This window comes from Cygnus atratus, chromosome 1 (genome assembly GCF_013377495.2).
Source record: "Cygnus atratus isolate AKBS03 ecotype Queensland, Australia chromosome 1, CAtr_DNAZoo_HiC_assembly, whole genome shotgun sequence".
In the NCBI taxonomy this organism is placed as follows: domain Eukaryota; kingdom Metazoa; phylum Chordata; class Aves; order Anseriformes; family Anatidae; genus Cygnus; species Cygnus atratus.
Genome location: NC_066362.1, coordinates 77,655,220 through 77,679,621, shown reverse-complemented (window position 1 = coordinate 77,679,621; position 24,402 = coordinate 77,655,220). Strand labels below are relative to the sequence as shown.

General features: G+C 37.7%; 1 protein-coding gene across 13 annotated transcripts in view; it reads left to right on the top strand.

Moving 5' to 3' along the window:
- Positions 1 to 24,402, top strand: part of SOX5 (SRY-box transcription factor 5) — a 641,693-nt gene that overhangs the window by 411,376 nt on the left and 205,915 nt on the right. For all 13 annotated transcript variants that reach the window (XM_050715320.1, XM_050715327.1, XM_050715319.1 and 10 more), the window contains one exon: positions 7,524 to 7,734. In XM_050715320.1, coding sequence (XP_050571277.1) covers positions 7,524 to 7,734 — 211 coding nt within the window. The remainder of the gene's footprint in view (positions 1 to 7,523; positions 7,735 to 24,402) is intronic.

Here is a 24,402-nt window from a genome sequence, read left to right as displayed (position 1 = left end):
AAATCTGTAGCACAAAATAAATAAATAAATAAGCAAACTGTTAGACATCCAATATAACAAGGCTCTAAAATTTCTCACATTTTCTTTTTTTTTTTTTTTTTACTTCAAACGTAAACAGTTTGCATACAATTCTTTGATTTGCAATAAATTGAGTAGTAATGGTGGGATAAGCAGTAAAAAAATACTAAACTTGTGTTGTATGATTTGGGATGGGCTGGAATGAAGATCAGCAAGAGGAGAAGAAATGTTTGTCTTTAAAGCATTGGTTATCAGATTGTGCTCTGTACTGTAGATAGCCTGATAATGGTATGTTGAAGATGTGCAGAGGGTCAGCCAGTCACACTGTGCTGGTTCCAACTACTTTTCAGGGAGCTGTAATGAAATCAGTGGGAATTAAGTGAGTATACGTTGTGCATTTTCAAACATTCTACTAGGCACCTCCTTCTATCTTTGGATACTTTAAGTCCTTGAAAAATCTGCTCTTATATTCTGTATATCACAGAGGGTAAAGTTAAAAATCAATATAAAATGAATTAAAAGTTATTCCTTCTGTGTAAATGCAGCTGAGCAGTTTCTAACAACTCATCTCCAAACCTTGGAAACACTTGAAATTTTCTCGTGCTCATACAGTTATGACAGCTGTCTGAGTATCACGGTATTTAGTAAAAAATCAGTGTTTCAGCATTGCTGTCAGCTATTGTGGGGTGGCACTTGATATAGGAGAGAGTTCCCAATTTCCAGTTTCAGTTGATTGGTCTGTAGTGCACCACAGAGTGATATAAGGGCTGTGTTTATTACACCAATAAAAATGAAAATACAACTGCTATGAGGCTTTTGTCCAATCTATAGGCTTTTTACCTGAATTATATAAATTGATTTATATAATTTACCTGAATTATATAAAATACTCTAAGCCTCAGGAAATATCTATTATTGCCTCTTTTACATAAGGAGGAAAAAGGAAGGTATCTCTTGTAGCAGAGTTTGTAGAGCAGATGGTCTTCTTTTTGAGCTTCAAATCATTTTCAACCAAGTTTGTAGATGTCAAACACTGGAAATGCCTTAGTCTTCTCATTGAAACCTCTGCCGGTATATCTTCTGTCTCATCAAATAGAGGTGGTTAATTAGATACAGAACTTGACATCAAATAAATACAACCTGGAAGACAAGAGGTAGTAATGATTGCCAAAAAAAAAAAAAAAAAAAAGTGTAGTACCAAGCAAAGTATTAATATTTTAAATGTTAGATGGAATCAGGCTTCTGTAAGTCTGATAATTGGTAATACTTCCATATGGAACGTGGATTCTCAAATGCATCATATCGTCAAAGCCAAAACAAAATCTGACTTAAGTGTATTTCATTTGACCATAGCATAATCATAGTGTAAAGAAAAAATGTACATCTCTACTTGATATGTTTAGTCTACCTAATTCAGGTAAAATTCTTTCTTCTCTGCCGTGATGACCTCTTCAGCTGACTCTTCAGCCCCATTCATCAACTCCTCATTCTCCATTACGTTTCAGACCCTCCTCATTAAAACCTCAGTCCTAGGGGAAAAAAAAAACACAATAAAAAACAAAAAAACCTGTGTAAGAATAGCTGTCAGTTTGCATGGCTCTGATTGCAGAACCAGAGCCTGAGGATGTACATCTTTCTAGGTTTGATTACGTGACACCTTTCAACATCTCTTTTATCCCTCCTCGGATTATGTGTTCTTGTCAGTTCTTAGTTCCTAATGGTGTATTTATCTCCTTCAGCTTTTTTTTTTTTTTTAATCTCAGTGCCCTTTTACATTCTGTCTCCCTTTTCCTCTCTGTATTCTCCACTGTTTCTTTTAAATCTTCTTGGGGTCATTCCTTTCTATCACTGATGAACAACTTTGCTTCATGAAGGAAACAAATAGACAAGAGACGGATTTAAATGTAAGGTAGAAGCAAAGACATTCTACAATGTAAAAAGCACAGTATCCACTGGGATGCCTTGAGGAACACGTGTTTCATCTTACTGAAGGTGCTAGGTTGACAGTCACCACAAGCTATATAGGATTATGGTACTATCTGCAGTACAGCCTCTATGACATAGAACACAGAAGGAGACAATTTTCAAAATCACTTGAGTGATTTAAAGATATGATTCCCATTGAAAGCTGATGGTACTTATGCCCCTAAAGTTAATTACATTAATTAAGGCAAGATCCTAAATGGAACAGTAAGGAAAAATAAAAGATCATTCTTGCTTGCAAATGTTGTGTGTTGTTTCTTTTAAACCTTAAAAAATACTGGAAACGTCAAGTCTCATTTTTCTCTTAATTGCTGGTGGACCTCCTGTGGGCACTAGGAGTGTTTTTATAGCTTTCAGATTTTCCCTTGAAGTAGTTATATTGCTGAATCTTTAACATAAGCTTTTAGGGAAAGAATATCTATTAGGTAAAATAAAGAACAAACAGTAGTTAGTACTGCTTAAGAATCATTTGTCTTCAGAAGTGTGAAATATTCTGTTTTTTGATTATATCTTATGTCACACTGTTAGCAGCTTCCTGGTCACTATGGAGACTATAAAATAGATAGGCCTCAATGTGTAATGTAAAAAGTAGAGCAAAAAAAAAAATTGCTTTCGTGTCTTCTTTACACATTATAAAAGAGCAAAGAATGTGCAAAATTCCAGCTTTGAAAAAAAGAACCTGTTAGGTAGCTTTTAGGATCACAAGCTCCTTAAAATCAGACAATATCGTGCTTGTTTTAAAGACTCAAGTATTTTATTCCAGGTGTTTTCGTCTGCAAAGCCAAAAGCTTGATTCTTATATATATAAATATTTTTTTTTTTCTGCAGATGCTGCCTTCTTGCATTCCATATGGTGGTAATTAACAGTTTCAGACTTAGTTTAGAGTTTTCTTTGCTTCGATTAGTGGTTGGTTTGGGACAAAAATTCAGTGTCACAGAAGCACATTTTGTCCGAGTGCAACTGCAGATAGCAATAAAGTACATGGTTAGATGAGGAAGAAGAAACTGAAATCTATTTAGAGCACTAAGTGATATTTTGGAAATCTCACTAAGAACAACCTGTTTCTTCTCATTAGGCATTTTGCTGTCCCTTTTTAGAGCTGAAATAGGTCTTGCTTGGACCCTGGAAAGGAAGAGAGAAAAGCTGAAAGATACAGTTGGAATGAATAGGTTCTTTTAACAGCAAAATGTTTGCACTTTTTATGAGAGCAAGGGTAACATTGTGTAATCTTTTAAAAAAGCTATTGCTCAGTGAGGATAAGTTCATTGTCCAGTGACATGACTTTTCCTGTCAATCACAAAGGTGACAAGGGGGCTAGATTAAGTAAAGCTTGCCCAAGATTAACAAAGGAAGATTATTGACCTCATCCTGAAAGGGCAGAAGCCTGTTTTATCATTAAACCTTGGAAGAGGTATTTCCTCCATAGGTGGAAAGCTGCTTGGCAATACAGCCGCAACTTTATTGTAGCTAAACAAGTCGTCCTGTGGATTCTAGCTTGAGACAGAAGCAGAAGACACGAAACGTGGTCCAGTCCTTTTTCTTGTTGTTGCTGTGGGGGACAGAAGGTCCCAGGGTGTTTCAGTCAGCAGGATCTGTCTAGGTCTTGTCTCCCATTCTCAAGTGGGAAAAGCAAGAAGCAACAGCATCAGTTGTGGGTGAGTACAATCCCAGCACAGTTTGATGAAATGTGCCAGCACGCATTAGCAGGGCGATTTGCAGTGCAAACGAACGGTAGAGCCCCATCCATGGAGCAGCTGCTAACTGCATAAAACTGTTACCAGGATTAACAGTGCCAGAGGCTGGAGTGTAATCACACTTGAACAGGTGAAATGGCTATGCAGCTGAGGAAGACTCTTCTTTGGGAAAAGAGTGTGTCAGTTTTTCCCCTCTTTTGGTGACTGAGATAGAGGGCTTCATGGGGCTTGATAGACCTCACTTCGAAATGTCATTAGTGGATATACCATTTGTTAGGGTGTTGTTGCTTTTCTCTCAGGTAGCTGGAAAAAAAAAAAAAAAGTCATGCAAATTTTTTAAAGAAGGAACCTGATAAATCTCACATGTTAGGGGGACCTTCCTTCCCAGGGGATAAATGTTAGGCTGTTGCTGGGATATCTTTCTTGCCATTAAAAGCTTTCTCTGGGTGTTTTCAGGGGGATGATTAAACTCATGTACTTACTTTCAGAGGAGTTTGCTGAAAGTTTTTTAGCTTTTTATAACCATTGACATGAGTAAGTTTTATTTGGAAGTATCCTGTATTTTCTTTTTATATTGTTAAACTCCAGAACCACTGAAATTTCTTTTTTGTTTTCCTCAATAATGACATAAGAAAGATCAAAATAAACCAGAAGCAAGTAAAGTGAAAGCCAAGATAATAGCTGAGCATTTCAGGTGGTTGTTCTGAATGACAATAAAAGGACCGTGGACAAGTGGGGAAGGCATATTCTCGAGCTGATCTGCTGGAGTATATGTGTTGAACTCTCATCAATGCCACTAGCTGATGTGTGCACTCATCCACTGGTACGGAAAGGAGAGGATTCCTCTTAGACTGCAAATCACGCAATGAATGTGTGATTGCTACAGATCCTTTTGAATGAATAATTCACTGGTGTACCATAATTTAGCCCACTGAGATGTGATTGCAGCTGTTCCGCTACTGTATATGTGTTTTGATTAAGTGGAGTGTATGTTAAATCCCACAAGTGTATAAATAGCCCATGTATGTGATACGCAAACACCGCATACATGCACACATAACAAGAGCAGTCTAGAGAAACAATTTGTTTGGGGGATGACTGCTTAGATGTGTAGTAGACTACATGATTTATCTTTAAAAAACTGTGTAGAGCATTCCCTTTCCTTGTCCAGCTACAGAGTCTTCTTAGCTGTGGTACTATGTAAATGCTTTTAGCCAGAACTGTGGTATCAGGGCATCTCTCTCTTTTTAATGATTTCATCATTCCAAAACCTTTACAACGTAAGAAATTACTTCTTTAGTGCCTATTTTACAGGTAGAAAACTGAAATGCAGACACAAAGGTGACTTTTCTCATGGTTACAGAGAACATCTACAAGAACAAGGACTTGAGTGTCCAGAGCCTCGTCATCATGCTTTTTCTCACAGACTACTCTTCTGCCCTTTCCCTGTCATACTTTCTTTTCCCCAGAATTGGATGCAGAAAAAATTCAGGGATACTAGAAATATTGTGGGTTCCATTTCAATGTCAAGCAATTTGAGAGTTCAAAAATTACCTTGTATTACCTTACATATCCCTCCAATCCTTGTGTACGTAGATTTCTTTTCTTATAACAATCTTGTTATATACACAGAATATATTTGTATGTGTAAAAACACTTGCCTGCACAAAAAATGCATGTGGAGACAGTGATGATTCCTGAGGTTTAGGCAGCTGTTGCAAGTCCTTTGTGTTTGTGTCCAAAATGTGACATACACAGAAACATGAGAGAGTGTCTTTGGGGTCCATTTTGGAATAAAAACAAGGAACTAGTGCCTGATAAAATTAGGAAGGATATTGTTTCTATAAATAATTTATGATATAGGTAGGTCTAAGAACTAAGGATGGCATTTGGCTTATCTGTCTTTGAAGTATGAACAAGAAAGCAGCTTTCAGGATATTTCCTCTTGGCGTTGTCTGTAGGAAAAAAAATTACCACTTGGTGACAATAGGTTTGAATGTTCGATAAAATCTGAACTGATGCTGAAGTTCATTACCTAGCTCATCTAGATCAGCATAAAAAACTTAGTTTTCTCAGGTATGTACATGTGAAAAAAAATGCATTCAGCTCCAACTGACTTTTGAAGTTGAGCATTAACAACTAGTAATTTTCCAAGTGCACAACAAAAACGGAGGGAGTTTCAAGAACATAAAGGAGTGCATCTGTTGACTAAAGTTGGAAAATGTTTTTAGGCCCTGGTCAAAAGCTCACTGACGTCAGTAGAAAGTCTCTCATTAACATCACTAGGTTTGGCTTTTGGGGCATATGATGGCCCAGATTGTAATCTCAGTTAAATCCGATTCTGTTAGGAAATTCATTCACTAGTATAACACATTCAAGCTGCTCAAAAATGTTTGCACTAAAAGTTTTCTTAACCAACAGCAGTCTTTTTGCCAAAATGAAGTAATCTGTGAAAACAAATACATTCTTAACTTCATATCTTCCATGTTCCTTTATTCAAATTTTGTTGAGATAGCTCCTAGCAATTAATTTTCTACTGAGGAAAAGATATATTATTTTTGCTGAAGCGTTGGGGTTTAGGAAAACCTTAAAAATTATTCAAGAACAAGAGATAAAAGTATTACCAAAAAATCACTGAAAATGGATCGTGTCTCCCTTTCATAAAATAAAAACACTTAAAAAATTAGTAAGATTTTTTCAACCAAGTCTGTAACTCAGATCAGAAGACGGTCCAGTGACTTTTGTAGAAATAATATTAATTAAACATCTGGAATACAAAAATGTAATGGATCAGTATTATCAAAAAGAAAAAAATACAAGTCTGGAGAATCTGATAAAAATTGTTAATGTTTGCCACGGTATATTATGCAATGCGTGTACTCTTTTTTTGGAGTCATTGGCCTAAGTTTTGCAAGGTATAGATGGTGTACATTAGCAGAGAAAAAAAAAGAAAGTGTTTCAGAGATTTGTACAGAAGGATATCGGAGATAAAAGGCGAAAGGAATATGTGCAGAGAACATTGCTTTATGTTGGAGGAGGCGTGGAGGAGAAGGCTCTCACATTAATGAAGGCGAGTTTGAAGATGCTGGAACCAGTTTTGGTTTCCATTAAAATTAATGAGTAGACCTCTGTGGAGTGTCACGTGAGGACGGTTGTGTGTATATTCCAGGAAGTCATAGAGTTTTGTCACTGTGCTGCCAATGAAAGTCATTAGGACCACCTTTGTGAAAAATACTGTCTCTACAAGAAATGAGGGTGTAAGATGGAACAGGGGAATAGAAAGAGAATTAGAAGATGGAAAACTATTGCTTCATCCCTTAAAGATGGAAGAACTGCTTGAACTGTGTGTTAAAATAAATCATATGACGAAGGGCATTTAATATTTGATTACTATTTCATTTCTTATAGCAACTAGCCATCATGGCATTAAGTACTTTATAAAGTCAGGAAATTAATAGTCCTTGTAAAAATTGAAGATATTTTTGCAAAGAAAGTTTTAAAAGAGCAAACAATTAAAGGTAATCAATATCATTGTTATTAGGAAACCTATGAGTACAACACTTCTTCTCAATTAGGGAAAAACTGTATTTTATGTTTCTCTCTTGCAAGCTGATCTTTGTTCACTTCAGCCTGTAATCTTGGTTTATGCTTTATGGATAGCCTTTGTTCTGGGTGTTTTTGAAGCATTGCATGCCTTTTTAAAGGTTTCAACAGAAGAACAAACAGCAATGAACTCAAAGAACAAAGGATTTTTCTTTCTTTCCATCTTTTTTTTTTTAACTTCTTTAAGAAAAGAAAGGTTTCAGCTCATTTTTCTCTTCTTTCAGGAAGTTGATGGCAATAAAGTGATGTCTTCATTTGCCCCGCACAACTCATCTACCTCACCCTTGAAGGCAGAAGAAGGTGGGCGTCAGAGTGGAGAGTCATTGTCCAGCACAGCCCTGGGAACCCCTGAAAGGCGCAAAGGGAGCCTAGCGGATGTTGTAGACACCCTTAAGCAAAGAAAAATGGAAGAGCTCATCAAAAACGAGCCAGAAGGTAAGGAAAATGGCCAAACTTTTCCGTTTCGTTTTCTTTTCTCCAGTTTCTTTGGATATGTGTACTTTTTAATCTTCCCATTTTCTGCTCCATTTGCTTTTTCTTGCTAGCAAAATTGAAGTAAAGAACTCATAGTTCTTGTCTACATTATAGGTAAATTTTAACAATATCCCATCACAGTTAACATATTTAGCTCTTCCCAAATGAGAGCCTTTGTCTGACATACGGTCTTCTTGTCACAGTTACAATAGACACATCATCATGTTAACCCCCTCAATATGGTATAATGAACATTGTAGTTTTAACAGCCTGGGGATCATTTACACCACTCCCTACCCCACCATTTTTAGAGCAAAAAGCAGGGTTATCAGCAAAGTAATTTTTTTTCTGAAATCTTGTGAAAAGTAGACATGCCATTATTTGAAAGGTAAGCAGTTAAATGTGGAATTTCTGAAAGCTTTTGGATGGAGCATGTCTTATCATGTCATTCTTTATTTACCTGTAGTGCAGGGTACAATACAAACAAACAAGAGTACAGGCTTTCTCTGCATTGTGTGTGGCCAGCAAGTTTCAGCCCAGGCATATAGGAAACATCTCTGGAGAATCAGTTTTTTTTGGGACTGTATGTCCAGTCAGTGATGATGCAATTTGTGCTCTGTGGACTAAGACCAAACATCTCATCCCTGAGAAGCCACAGAACAACTTTAAGTAAGATTTTCAGTTCCCATCTTTTTGGGGTAGAGTCAACCCCCTGACTGGAAGGTGTAGTTTTCACTGTATTCTCCATAGGTATCCAGCATATATATTTACAACTAGATTTCCAGGAGCCTGTAGACCAGTTGGTGTTGCATGAACTCACTGAGACTTATTCCCAAATGCACAGTAATACCACTATGTTTTCATTTACACTTGCCTATCCTGTTGTAGAAATTAATTTCAAATGTTTGAAAGCATGGCCTTCAAAGCCACCTCAGTGTTTAAGCATGAATTGACAGCACCTACAAGAAAAATTTATGACAACCTGCATACTGGAATGAAAATATGGATGCAAGCACAGTCACACTGTCACATACATGAACATGACAGGATTGTGAATTAATCTTCTCTTCTTGCCTGGAACATGCTGTAAGGGTCTGCTGGGAAAAAAATTCTTTGCCTCAGCATTTTTTGGAATATTACATATAATCACAGCATTTCATTTAGAGTTTACATTGACTTAATGGCCAGTGCTATGATCTACCTTGTGCCTTTGAATGGAAAAGTTCTTTCCTGAGTATGGGGAGGGAGGGTGGAAGGAGACCAGATTTCTGAGTGGAAAGAGCAGGGGCTTCTGTGCAGTGTATAAATACTGTGTTGACTATGAGGTTGTACCATCTGCACAGACTTCATTGAGGAAAGGCCACAGATAGCCATGAGAATGGTTACAGAGCCTGTGCATTATCTCAGCTCTACTAAAATGACAATATACAGCACAAACAAAAGATCTACAGCTTTGTGAAGAGATTGGAAGAGAGGGGAGGGGGAGAAACTGAATGTTGGGCTTTGCAAATGCATGCACCAGAAAATCTTTTCTTTCCTCTAGCCATTGTTCTATTGTCTTTCAAAGGCCATTAAAATGAACAGCAGGTTGTGATGAAAATTTCATTAAGCCCTAGTTAAATCATTATGAGGGTGCCATATTCATGTCTGCTTACTCCCCATCCAGGAAAAAAAATGAATAGAAAACGTTGGTTTTTTTCCCTTTCTCCTTAAAAGCGAACTAACAAAAGTTCAGAAGTTAGAAGAGAATGGGAAACAGGACATGAAACAAAAGGAGGCCAGTTAGGTGAGCTAGCTAGGAAGAAAATTAGACTTGCATAAGAGCATTGAAAGGTGTTGAGGGACAAATACATCATTTTGACAAGTCTCCCTCCCCCTTCCCTTCAGCCAACATGGTTGTTTTTAGAGTGGCTAATTAAAAAATATATATTTCTGGGTGCAGATGGCAAGACTGTTCTTAGAGATCCTCCACAGATTCGAGCCTCTTGCTGTAAAAGAGTCTCTTGCCCTAAAATCATGCTTGTAGTAGTACATACTTGTTCATACTTGTAATACTACTACAAGCATGATTTTTCAGTTTCAACTACAGTAGAAAATCTACATATCGTCATGGCTTCTTCATGTAGTGCTGAAGTACAGAAGTCAGTCACCACTGGTTACTGGTCAGGTAATTAGCATATTAATGACTTTCCTTGTGAATAAGAAAAGTTACCAGTGAAAATCTTTAGTAGTACATGTAGATAAGAATTCAACAATGCGTGATCACTGTGTATTTCAGTAATTTTTAGCCTTTCTTGTTTGTGGAGCTGTGTAGGGTAAAACCAAGAATCTTGTTTAAGCTTTGCTGTATTATGTCAACAACAATGATATAATACTTTATTTCTCTTTGGGAAGAAAGGGGAACATTTGCACCAGTAACTGAGATTTAATTAAATCAATTTCCCATGAATCTTTTGAAGACCAAATATGAGCCAGATTCCCATTTCTCTATGTACTCACAAGTTTATATATTATTTAACTTGTACAATGGCCTGTGTTTGCTCTGTTTTTATTGTTTGAAATTGCCTTCTGAATTACTGTGGGAAAAGTGCTTTTGAAGCATTCTTTCAAATGGCCCGTTTCTTCAAAATGGAAAAAAAAGAAATGTTGGTTAGACAACTTTAGGTCTTGATCCAAACCTCCTACCAGTCCGTGAAAGACTTCTCTTTTCTTAAATGGCTTTTGAGGACAAATGAGATATTCCAAAATATTGATGCAGGTCTGACTGTTTTAAGAAAGTTTATTAACATAAGGCAAATGGTTTTCTTAAATTATGTTTGTCAGAAAGTAAGTTAGTACTTAGTAAATTTCATCAATAAATTACATCAACTTTTACAGTGTTGTGAAACTTACTGCTCAGAGTGCATGAATGCACACGTGTGTATGCATGTATTTGAATATATACATGTGTCCACACATGCATTGACAAGGGAAGTATCTCTGTTCATATATGTGACTTCTGTGTTGCTTTGTTGTACATATGCCCTTGGTTATAATGTTCCCTATAGGAAGCCATACTACCTACTAATTCCTAAGAACTTTCCAAAAGCTTGTCACTTCCTTTTCTTCCTTGCATATGTGTTTGGTTTTGATTTTCATGGGGTTTTATACTTCGCTCTTAAGCCCCATGCTCTTTTTTTTTTTTTCCTGTAAACTTGCCATTTTACTTTTGCTTTATGAAAGTATGTGATTGACAATGAGTCATACTGACACAGAGGCATGGAGTGTTACAGTGAACCTAAAACTTGCGGAATTTTACTCATTGCTAATACAGTGTTCATTTTTCTTCTCTCAAATTCTGCAGAAAATCCTTATATGCAGCTTTAGTATTTAGGCCCCCAAAGGCATAAACCTATTACTGAAGTCACACAATGTTATTTTAAATGAAACATTCTGTCCTTTCTAACTTGAACTTCAGAAGAGGAGTCAGTCCCCTTTTATTCCTGGTATACAATAATGAAGATAATGGAGTGGGTTTGGAGAAGCCTTATATACTGTGACAGACCTCAAGCCCTTGCCCTGAGGGTCGTCTGCCGACCATGGGATTCCTTTTGCAGCTAAAATCATTAGGCGAATGAGATACAGGCATGTTTTTCTTCTGTTTTCTTAAGGCATCAGAGGATGGCAGAGACTCTCTGTCTGTCTGTTCTCTTCATTTGTAGAAATGAAATGGAAATCTCTTTGAAGTCACTGGGCTTGACACAAGTTCATGAAAGCAAAGACCAAAGCAGCCACTTAGCTTTTTCTTGCACTATTAATGGGATTGGATTGCTGTATTTTAATTTATGGCCTGTGCTTGTGGAAAATTAAATCTCTGAAATCTGTGTAGCCTTTGCTCTAAGCGTGTGGCTTGGCTCCTGGAAAAAAAAACAGGCAAACAAGTAAACTCTCTCCTATTTTTAGCTCACTGGCTCTTTACATCTCCTAAATTTTAATTAAGAATCAATCTTCTTCTTCAGTTCTGTTCAAAATGTTTTCAACAGGTTATGTATCTGTGACTTTGTGTTTAAAACAGCTGTACTGTGTATTTTGAGGCCAGATCTATATTATTGTACAGAATATGTAGGAATTCTTGATAAAAGGGATTATACGGACATCTGCCTGACCACAGAGGCTGTGTGTATGAGTGTGTGCACACGTGTGCATTCATTCATCTGCATGGCTCATTCTTCTTTAATAAGAATCTCTGACACTCAATTCTTTTTTGTTCTTGTTCTGTAAATACATATACACAGACATACATATAAAGTGTATATTTATAAGTAAATATTTATATAAATATGCACACACAAGAATTATGTATATTTAGTGTTTAGTATTGTTCCTACTCCAGAGTTTCCATCTGCTAGTCCTTAGGTCTTCTGAGCAGGAACAATTAATCTCAAGTGTTCAGAAAGCAGATAGTGTATATTGAAGCAGGGCTTCAACAGGCAATGTGAATACTAGATCCTCATCTATAATAGTATACTGCAATACTGTAAGTAATTATTTTGTCAGAAAGAAAGTGATGAGAAAGGCATCTTGGGCATGATTTTTGTCTTCTGAACATCCCCCAAAGGCTATTTGTGTTTGATGTTTAGGTTTACATTATAAATCACAACACCTGTTCCTGTGGTAATTTAAATGGCTGTTGTTTAAGCAGTTCTGTAGTCTATAAAAGTGTACCATGTTGAATTCAGGCTCTCTAGTTGAAATAAGATCCCAGAATATCTCCTAATATTATCAAACTTTTAATCACCATATCTTTTAAAGAAATCAAGAGGTCTCCTTCTTCTTAAGCCGTAAATTCCGGAGCATACCATTAATGGGCACAAGAGAGTCCTTTGAAATGCAGACTCTCATTTTTAAGTTATGTCTGATGAGATGGGAAGACATAAAGTGAACAGATCCAGGGGAAAACCCTAAGGATACTCTGATTGGTTGAGGTTTGAATTTCTTTTATTTGGTGCTGCACTGTCCCTTTGACAAAATACACGTTGAAGAGGCTTTGTAATGCTGTTCTACTGAAGGACAAACAAGGATACTTTTCAGCTGAGTACTTTTAAGTTTTGTTCATACACTCCTGCTGCTGTAGAAGGATGCTTCAAGTGCATCCATTGTGGTTCCATGTTCGTCTATGCAGTCTGTCACAAGAAAATGTGTCTTGTAGAGCGTGCCAACATTAAACTTCCATGCACTTCTTTCAGAGACTGCCATATGGAAATGTGCGTTCATATACTGCTGATTAAAGAAAAAAAGATGATGAAGTTTGTAAAATAGGCCTATGCAAAGAAAAGGCACTCTTAAATGCTGTGGTGGCTTAAAGTTTTATTAACAAGTGCTTTAACTCTGGAACAGAGGTAGCCTAGCTTGAAGTCCTGCCAGCTCTTACTTGCTCAAAGTGAAGTTGGTTCATTTGTCACCTTCAGTTTTTAAGTGTTTTCCTTCCTAATAGTTGAGCCTGATAGTCATGGCTTATTTCTATGGATGTTTTCAAAATTTGCTTAGATTCCCTTCCAAGTCTCTCATGCTTACATCCTCAAAGGTTTGTAGCTTTCGGATTTTTCTTTTCTCTTTTGATAAAGGCATCTGAGATGCTGATACAGCATCTTAAATATAGAAGAAAGCATTATAGTCAAGCGAGATGCAGGAAACTTGTGCTTTTGGAGTGAAGATGTAGTCCCTCTCCCTGTTCCTGTTTTAGAATGAAAGTCTTCTCTATTCTTCGTAATTCGTAATTCTCTATCCTTCGTAAGTCTTCGTAATTAAAATTTCCTTTCAGGGTGCATTCAATCCATAATATTGGACAGGAAGTAGCCAAAGCTAAATGCTTGCTCTCTCACTTCCCAAATTTTATATTGCAGCATATAAGTGGTTCACCAAAACCAAAATAATGATTTGGGCTCCTGTCTGCCCCTAACTCCCCCAGATAGGCAGACTCTTCAATAGTCATCATTCATTTCAGTGGGTGTTTTCAAAGCTTGCTACCACTTTTCATTTTGATTTACCTGTTGCACCCAGTGTATTCCAGTTAGATCAGCCTGCAGTCTGACTTTTTTTTTTCCTCTCTGATTTATTTTATTATTTTTTTTTAATTCTGGAAAAGCCATTAACTTTCTGAGCTTCATTTCAGCCCATGGATCGCTGCTGGAGAAACCTCTGACCCAGATGGGCAATATACAAATATACATGAGGGATTGTGCCAACTCTTTCTGCACGCTTCTGTGCCACAGCTTTTGGGGATGTCATTTATTTAAGAGTGAAGAGCGAGCCACCTGTTTCTCAGGCCTCTTGTCCCTCATATTAAGGGTTCAAGCCCTTGCTGAATAGTAACATCTTAATCTGGGCAACATGCACAGCATTTAGCAGAAACCTATTTGTTGAGCTAGCGGGGTTTGTAGGATTTTTTTTTCTCTCTCTTACCCCCGAGGCGCTTGTCATGACCGTGCATATTAAAATTAATCAGACCTCCCAGGCTTGTGAGACTGTGTGGTTTAACATGAAGAAGTGGATCTTGAGCGCTTGCCGTAATTAAATAGGCCTGCTTGGTTTTGTTCTAGTGGATACTTGGTCTTTTTTTTTAATAAGAGCTGCTCATGGAGGAGGCACGGCCAGCACTAGAGGTAGTGGAGAGCTCACTTCAAAGTTCTCCCCACCACCTGCGCCCAGAGGATGGAGACCTGAAGGGCTCCCCGTGTGCTTTCTTAATAGCGCAATTTGTGACAAGAGAGTAGAAGGGGAAGGGGAAAATATGGCCAAATGAGTGAGAGAGCGATCAGGGAGGGAGAGGCTAGGAGCTGGGACGAGCATGTGGATTGGCTTTTTGAAGTTGATTAAGATGACCTGTCATACGGGCTACTTAGCTTCAGATCTCAGTCTGTGCCGTCAGCTATTCACAAGGCTGTCTTGCATCTTCTGTTTACCAGCAGCAAGGGAAAGCCTCTAGTATGGCAAGGAGCAACATTTGCAGCAACTCCCACTTGCTTGTTTTGCTAATGAAGTAGCCTTGTAAAAACACTCTGAAGTTTGAAGCCCTTGGTTACTTTTATTAGTTATGTGTCTGTTTAACATCAGCATTTTTAAGGTGGTTTGAGTGTTGCCACTTTTGCAGGAATATATACATCTCCCACACTGTAAATAAGCTGTACTGGGAAGACAGAACTCCATTCATAATAATTTCTTCTCCTACAGTTCATTGTATTGTGGTTTCTGTATTGCCTCAGGAGAAAACATGCTGTATGTGTGTGATTTCTTTACTGTAATGCATAAACTCAGAAAGCATTCAGACTAAAGGAGAGTTGGAGGGAAAAAAACCCTAAAACCTGTTATATAGTAATGAAGGGCTGATACCATTTAGCAATTCAACAAGTTAATTTTAGCCAAAAATTGTAGAAAATTTGGAACAGTCAACGTTTTTAGACAAAATGTTTCATTGGAAATGGTATTTTTTGTTATTAAATGTTTAAGATGATTAATCTGAAAGAGAAATGAAAACATTTCAGTCAGGATTAAATAAAACATTTTGGGTCAGGTGGAAACAGCTTTTCCCCTGACTTGGTTTGGCAGCTGAAATGAAAAAAATAATAAGAAAAAAAAAACAACCACCAACTAAATGAAAATGACTTTCAAAACCTGGAAGGGTTTGGGGATGGTTTTGTATCTAATGACCTGAGGAGGACAAATGAGCAGTTGTTATGAAAACATATATGTATCTGAATGTTATACATTATGGTTTTGAGGATAAACTGCAATATTTTAGTCAGAAAGGCTTTCAAAATTTGATTTCCTCCAAATGTGCAAATTTCTGTCTTCTGAAGCCTCAGTCAGAAAAGTTTTGCAGCACCTAAGGCATTTTACTTTGAAACAGATTTTGGAAGTTTGTCATACTTCATATGCTAGACATAACTTGGCATGCCTTTACAGCGGGAATCTATGGGTATATTCCAGAGGGCCTAGAAATCTGCAGTCATTACACCCCCCAGAATTTGATTTTGCTTTCTATTAAAACTCTTGCAATCCAGTACACAAGCAAAAAGCAACCCTTTATTTATCTATTTCCAAAACAGTTCAAATTGCTGAAGTAAAACCCAGCAGGTAGAATGATACTCCATTGATTTAAAAATTTATTGCATGTCTGTGCACTAACTCATTGCCATCTTTCTCTTTTTTGAAGTATTATTTTTATTCCTATTTTATTTTTCGTTTCAAGTCTTGGCACAACCCAAATGTAAAGAACCATATTGACACTGCCAAGCATCTGTCTGGTGCTTGACAGCATCATAGAAACCCTTCCACTGTTTCATCTAGGTTGCTATTGGTTATTTAACAACACAATGCAAACTGTGCAGTGTGGGTGTAGATGAAATGGAAAGAAAGGTTGAGGTGGGGGGAAGGAGCCCTGTACAAGTAAATACGTCTTTCATCATATCTTTTGTTTGGTCTGTTTGCTGTGTGCTATTCTGTAGTCGACAGAAGTTGTTTGACAGGTCTGCAAAAGGGTAAGAAACCTTTTCTGAAACTTTTATTCTTCTGCATTTGTCTCAGCACAGAAAGTTTTCTGCTTTTGTTTTTCTTGCATTGCTTTGTTGCCACCTGTCTATTGTTGAAGGATTTTTCTACGCTGATGTGACGTAAGTTGAGACTTGTGAAACACTACTTACTGAGTGCTGATCTTGTACAGGTGAAGTGGACGTTTAGAGAGCTTATGAAAGGTTTACTGTGGCACTCTTTGGGGCAACAGAGTCCTTTCAAGCTCGCATTTTATTTATTTATTTAGTCAGGGGATGAAGGTGAAAAGGAAAGGAACAAAAAAATTCAGTCTATGCTTTCTACTGAAGAATGCCCTGTTAGCACTTGTGCGACTCTGAAATGTTTAGCCTTGATTTAATTCGTATTTAAGATCTCTCCTCCCAGCACGTTAATATAATGTCAATGTAGAATGCATTGCATGGTGTAATTACTGAAGAGAGCAGTAGTTGGGAAAACAGACGGTAATTGAACACATGGCTGTTTATTACAACAGGACAGTGCTCCTACGCTGGTATTTAGGGCATTAATAGGGAAGAATTGATTTGTTGTTTTAAGATGAATTCAATCACTGTTGCTTGGGCCTTTGTTTGTTCAGGCCGAGTTATGCTTTGTTTGTGTTATGTGCCCAAGAGGTTTACACACCACAGCGTGGCATTAGTCATGCCGAGGGCTTGGGAGCAGAGAGCCATTTAACTGAACAAAGGACATTTTTCTTTTTGGCTCTGTTTATCTTCCTCTCTGGTTTTGTTACCCTCTAATCTATCTCTATCTCTCGCCCCCTTTTTCTCCCCCAGCTTCCCACCCCAAACATTTCTGATTGATGTAGAGGTCCTCCCGCTTTCTTCCTCCCCCCTCCTCTTCACGCACCCTCCCCAGGAAAAAAGGGGCCCTGATGGACGGGTGGCAGCATGGGGTTGCGGCACCACGCACATGGGAAAGGTTGTTCCCAACTTTGTGCAAGAAAGAATTGGTGCGTGTAGGGGGAAGCATTCAACTTTCAGGAAAATGATTAATTTCAAAGCAAACAGAATGGGAATTAGATGTACCCCTGCATGTCTCAGCCCTGATGTTTGGGCAGGAGGGAAGGCGCGCACCTTGTGTCGCTCTTGCTGGATTCCTCTTCAGCTTGAGTCCATGCAGGCCACATCCTGCGACTTAACGAGCCTGCTGCCCTTTTCTCCTTTTTACCGATGTGAGGCAGAGACAGGAAGAGAGAGCCACAAGACTGCAGTTGAATTCATGGTCTCCCCGTTGCAAGCTTTATAGTTTGTATTTTAGGCTCATTGTTCTTGAGAGGAATCTCACCTTGATTTACTTCTGAGTGCAGGAGTGTTAAAAGACACCACAGAACATGGTGGTCCAAATTCTGCTCTCAAATGTAAGTTCACAAATCCTGCTGAATACAGCCAAAGCTTGAAGAAGGCAACATTTGACCGAATACAGGATTTGTAAAGAACCCAGCATGAATTGGTCTTGTATCCCTAAACAGGCAGGGATCTTGCCAGTTTCCAGAAACAGAGACCTGATGAAAGGTAACAACAACGAAGTCTGTGCAGTCATTAATTGCTAGAAACTTACATTTCTTAGATGGTAATATATTTGAATCTAAGTAATATAGTGCATGATGAATTAGCACCCAGCCTTGCCTTTTGGAGGTATGTAAAGTACTAGCTTACACAGACTGAGGAAGGAGAGCCACAGATCTTTGACAGGGAAAGCCAGATTCTCACTGTTCAGTAGAAATAGCAATTCAGCACACATATACATACACTGCAAGACACAGGGAAGGACATGAACCTCAGTTGTTGATTTGAGCTTATTAGCCATGGTTAACTAAATTATTGAATCTCTGAAAACATTAATAGAAGCACAGGAACTGACATCTAGAAGAAGATCTGAAATTCAGCAGTGTTTTAATCCATGCCTGTAATCATAGGCAATTGGTTGTGTGCAGGACATGCTACTTGGTCATTATACACAGATCTTTTATAAATATCTAGGAAGCATAATTGCAAATGTCCAGCCCACATGCACAAGGGGAAATTTCCTTTCCACCTCAAAAAAAAAAAAGTTATTTCTTTGCAAGAATAATGATCACAGCTAAAGGTTTATATAGCCCTGAAGTTACTACTATTGGAGTCCAAGTAGTTTATCAGAAAGGAAAATGTCTCTCCCAACTTGGAAGTGGTTATCCAAGTGTCCTGTTTTTGCAGCATAGTTTGGAATGCTGCATTAGTTTTGTGCTGTAGATTAGGCCGCGCAATCTCATGGTAAATAGATATTCTAGAGACAAAGATTACATGGAAGAAGAAAAAGCCTCTCAGTATTGTATGCATCCTTGATCTTTTTTTGCTAAATCTTTTTTTTTTCCTGTTTTGCCCACAACACATATCCCATTTCAGTAACTGAGCATCTTATCTCCCACAGAGTCAGGCATGAGGAAAAAAAACAAAAAAAAACAAACAAAAAAAAGGAAAGAAAAAGGAAAAAAGTCAACAACTAAGCAGAAAAACTGTTTCAGCTCTAGTCATTACTGTGTATTCACGCAAATCGTATAAGATCACTGTCTTGTTGCAAAGTGTAAAGCCAGTTAATGTATTTTTGCTGAGATGTCTATACACTAGACTTAAATAAAGCAATGTATTTCCAAATAGTTTCTTTTCCTTCTGTGTGAAATTAATATATGAAGATGAAACTAGAGGACAGCAGTCTTTTGCTAATGATTTTCAGCTGCAACAATTCTGGATTCCACACTGAGCTCATGTACAGCCTTAATCAGCAATGCTGTTTAACTAAATATGGAGACATTTCACTGAAGATTATTTTATTTTAGGTCTTTTTTATGCATTTCCTCTTGCTGTGTCATCTAATTGATTCACAGCTCCTGTGAAGCTTTGGGGTATGGGATGTACATCCAGGCAAAATTCATTCTCCTATTACAAGTTTGGCCAAGTCAATCCTATCTGAATTCAGAGGAATTAAGAAAACATCACTGGGAGTCATTTTGTAGCTAACCATAAAATTTTCAGACGAATAACACACATGATGTGGGGTATTAGGTTATAACCTGTTCTTTCTGGTGAAAAACAATGTGGCTCTTTTGAGATGCTAGTCATGTTATTACATTATCATTTTTTACCAGTATTTTGTTGTTAGATCGGTTACTGAAAAAGGAAACAATGCACAGTGTTACACATTTTAAATTATTGGGGCCTACAGAAGACAAAAAGACAACAAAATTAGAGGCGCTTCCTTACATTGTCAGACTGCAAAATGTTCCCAGTTTTTCTAATGTAAACTCTTTTTGTTGGATGTTGGTGTGGTCCTGGCCTTATGCCTTAAATATAGCATGGAGTAAACTGCCATTAAAGTGCTCAAGAGAGAGTTCAGTTGCCAGTCCCATTTCATCGTTGGTTTCTCACATGCCTCTGGTGACAATTGATCTGCTTATATGGGGCATTATAAAGGTTTGCCAGAAAACAGACTAAACCTACCAATCACCATAGTCCTAAGTATTATCAGGAGCAAATGAGTTGCAGTATATGGCCATTTTTAACTCATCTGCTTCGGCTTTTTTAGGAGACATAAATACAAGTGAAAAAGCAGTAAGAGGAGAAGAATGAAGATGTCTTCTGCATTTGCTTAAACAGGCACCAGTGTGGGAAAAAGAAAGGGGGAAGCAGGCATGCATTTTTTTTAAGCTTTTCAGTATAACTCTTTAAGGGATGTTTAAGATGTGCGGTAGTCTTCAGGCCTTATCTCTTCCTTAGAATTCACACTTGAAATCTGATTAATCTTGGGATAGTGGAAATACTAGTGCGGATTTGTTTGTTTGATTGATTGATTCCTACTTTTCTTTTCTTTTCTTTCTCTTTTTTTTTTCAAAAATCTTGTTCCTGCTAGAAGAGGACATTAGGATTGTTTAGGCAATCCCAGGTAGCCTTCCTCACAGGCTGAATCCATTCCATATAGCTGTCAGTTCTTTAGCTTAATACTGGGTCTTAGTGTATTAATTCAAGGCTTTCAGTGATCTAGGACACAACATGTGCCAGGAGTAGGAACTAAAATTAGAGGCAGACTTTTGGCTGTGAGAGCTGCTTGAGGCTACTTGGGCTGAAAGAGGAAGGAAGAGGCCTGATGTCAGTCACTGACCAAGGACTGCACGATGTCCAAAGCATCCTTACAGATACTAGTGGGGGTTTTTGTGTTGTTTTTTTGTTTGTTTGTTTTTTTTCACAACATGCACTGAAGTGGAAGACCCTTCCTTTTTCTCCTCATCTCACTCACCGATACAGCAGTTGGTGGTTCATTTCACACACGTACTCCTTGTTGAGAGCTCTAATAGTTTGCTTGTTACAGCAAAGTCCAGTTCTCGATATACTGGGATTGTGATTTTTTTTTTTCCTACTGTAACAGAGGAATGAAAACAAACTGTAACTAATCTGTGATAACGTGCACTAAAATAAAAGTGAAAACATTATGAAATAAATTGAAATCCTTACAAAGGATTCTAGGTTTCCATTCACAGAAAACAGCTCTTGATGATATAATGTAATGGCAACAGGAAAATTGCTTCATCGTCCTTCACTTCAGTGAGTACATATTGTTGTGTAAAATTTTATGTTCCTGGTGGTATGCAAGAATCATTCCCCTGTAAATTTTTTTCTGCGAATGTCTATAAATGGAGAAGAATTAGGCATTACTGGTTGGTTATGTAGATTGTCTTGTGATCTCTTCTTGTTTACTTCATTTAAACTGTCAAAACTGTTCTTGCCGTGTAGAAATAATGACCACATTACTTCATGAATATGAGAATACAAGGTTGTTTTAAATTGCTGTGACGCTTGTTCCTCCTTTATGGTCATTTCAGGACGTCCAAAACATGTTCTTTGTTTGTGAAAAGATAAATATTCAGAAACACAAATCCACAGACATTTAATCTTTACTAAAAGATCTTCAATCTTTACCTTATCCTGCCTTATTTCTTTCTAATAAAGTCATAAGGTTGTACTTTGGCATTGGTGTGGGATTCACATGAACATAAGCAGGGACTGACCCTTGGTCTAAATAAGATACATAGAGGCCATTCTGTGGTACGAGAACTTTGCCTTATATTCAAACACAAAAAGATTTATAAGTTTTTATTGTTAGCAAAAGAAATTCTCCTTGGAAATTTGTACTGTGAATCTAAACTCTGATATTTTGCTCCTATTCATGTGCAGCACTTTCTTTGATGACTGTTGGAGTTCTGATCTCACAGGGAGAGGAGAATATTGGAGTTGAGATTTCTTGTACAGAGCTTAGAGGATAATATTGTGTTTAGTTTGTTTCACTAGATGCAAGCTAATCAGAGAATAATTAACAGTCAAAATGCCAAGGTCCTTATTCATGTAAAGGATCTGGTATTGAAGTCCTCAATAAAGTAACACTCACACTGAATTCAATGAGACTTTAAACTGAACAAATGCTTCAAGATTTGTCCCCAGCTAGTTTCCCCGGTCAGTTTTTAATGAGCATCCCATAAAGGTATTTAACAATTGTACTGGCTTTGATTTTTCAAGGTTTTGGAGAAAATTGCATTCTCAGGTGGTGAAAAAAAATGTTGAAACAAAAAGAGCACATTTTTCTGTCATGATGTCTATCATACTGTAAGCAAATTCAAAGACTGTCTCACCTCATGCTTACTGATAGGCAGTACATTAAGGATGTTATAAAGAGCATTGTACAGAAATTGCCAGAAGGAAGAATGAAAGCTGATAGACAGATGTATTTTAGACCTCATCTTAAATTATTGTGATTGAGATAAAATTTAGATAGAAAGGTAGTTACAGATGCCAGTATTTTTTGTTTGTTTTATAAATGAAAGGGAAAAAATGCTACTGCAAAGATCACCATACAGAGCCTGGTGTTTAAATGCCATGATTTTGTGTCAGAAGCAGCAGCTAGTGTATCTGGATCCATCCTTTGCCTTGCTTTCCTCGGTTGTCACTGAGAGCTCCCAGGCTGAGACAGATGGCTGCTGGTTTAGTTGTGTGCGTGGGAGACAGGAACTTCCACATGTGATTTTTTACCATTTGGTAGTAATTAGTTTGTTGTATAAATTAACATTAACTGAACCATTCTTCAGGCATTGTTTGTAATTATCTTCTTTGAGCCTCTGAGTTGTGTAAAGAAATAAAAAGCGGAGAAGAAACTGCTTCTTATTTTGTACAGGGAAAGGACTCTATCATTAAGCAGAACAGAACAGCAATTATCATCGCATGCCCAGTAGACTGAAACTTTGAAAAACCCCTAAAAAGGCAAGAATACTTTTTCTGTAAATATTAATGGAATTGAATGATTTAGAAATGCAGATAGATTTTATAAATTTTACAAGAATGAAGTATGAATGAAAACAAGGGTGATCATACCTTCCTGACATCACCATCATCATTAATATTACTGCTACAACTCCTATCACCGCTACTACCTTATTTGGTGTTTGTTTGAGAGTAGAGGGTTTCTTTATTTTTCAAATATACATTCTTTCAATTTTATTCCATTTTTTCCACCTTTGAGATGTTTCCTGTTGTGTGATTTTTTTATTTTTTATTTATTTTTTTTTTGTGGTAAACAGTAAGGTTCTTGTGTCTGCATATTTGACAGCGAGCTATCATTAGTGATGGTTTTCTTGGGGGATTTCTGCCACTTCCAACCACCAGCCAAATTGGAATTGTCAGGAGAACAGCCTCTCGCATGTTACTTGGCAGTTCTGTTTCCAGACTTGGCCAGTGTCCAGAGATGCAGAGGTTCATGGATGTGAAAAATAACAGGGAAAATGCCCTTTGGTATTAGCCCAATATTTCAGCAATTTATTGAGAATCTCTGGGTTCATTTGCTGAAGAAGTTCAATGCTTGAGCAGGTAAGAACATTTTATATTTTGTTAGACTTAGGTTCTTTGCTCTGCTACCTAGCAGTAGGTACAAACTGTTGTAGGTGCCCTTCTAGTATAGCTCTCCTGCCGTGGATGCAAAGCTGGCAAAACAGGCAACAGGGCACTGCACGTTGGTGGTACAGCAAATCCTTCTATGTATAGGCTAAGATACAGTAGTAAAACTCAGGTAAAGTCCATCACAAGGCATTCCATAGCTTCATTAAAATTAATTTAGTATCCAACGTGTACCCTAAGGAGAAAAGTTCACGTGACTTGGGTTTTGAAGTGTTTTGGCATTTTCTTGTGAAAGAAAATGAAGACAATTTTAGACCCAAGCATGAGCTTATCTAGGCAAATCAGTGCTGACTGCAGGCTTACCTAAGTTCGTTACGTATAAGGCCTACCCCTGTGAGGTGTGTTAGATCTTCTTTCTCCTGGCAGAATCACCATTAATATTTACAGTTGCCCAGGTAAACCATTTTGTCTGGACAATAACTTCTAAAAGAGGACTTGAGATTCTGAAATGAGTAAATATAGATGCAATGTATTTCAGAATTGTTCTGTTTCTCTTGGCACGGTACGTTAGCCTATATGGAGCGCCGTGCTGTTTGGGGAAGGAGGGAATGTGGGAGCTGCACTGCCTGGAGGCTGCAGGGGAACACTGTCTGAGCACACTTCGTTGAGGGGAAAGCTGCCATGGATGGTTTTCTTCATATTTTTCTTTCTGGCAAGGGTTAATGCTGTATCTGAGAATATCTGTGATTTTCCTGGCTTTTGATATCAATGAATCAAACATTTTCTGAAGCATTCTTACTGAACACTTTTTTGTGTTTTCAACTATGAAAACTGAAGGTGCCAGCCAGACTTTGATATTGCTGTGGCAGCCCAGAGGATAGGCTTACTGTGAGCCAGTGAGTGAGCACCTGAGCTCTGCAGTTCACCTTCTTACTACCGAGGGCATGTGGAACAAGCAGGAAGAGCTGTTGTATCAAGTATCACCATAATACTGACTATAAGTCTGTTTTTTCATCCCTGGAGGAATCCAAGGAGGAAATACAGGTCTTGTGGCTACAAGCACAGGAGCAGAGGGTCAGATACAATTTTTTTTTTTTTGACAGACTTTCCACATGACCTTCATTCTCTGTGTCCAAGTTCTGTGTTTTTAAAT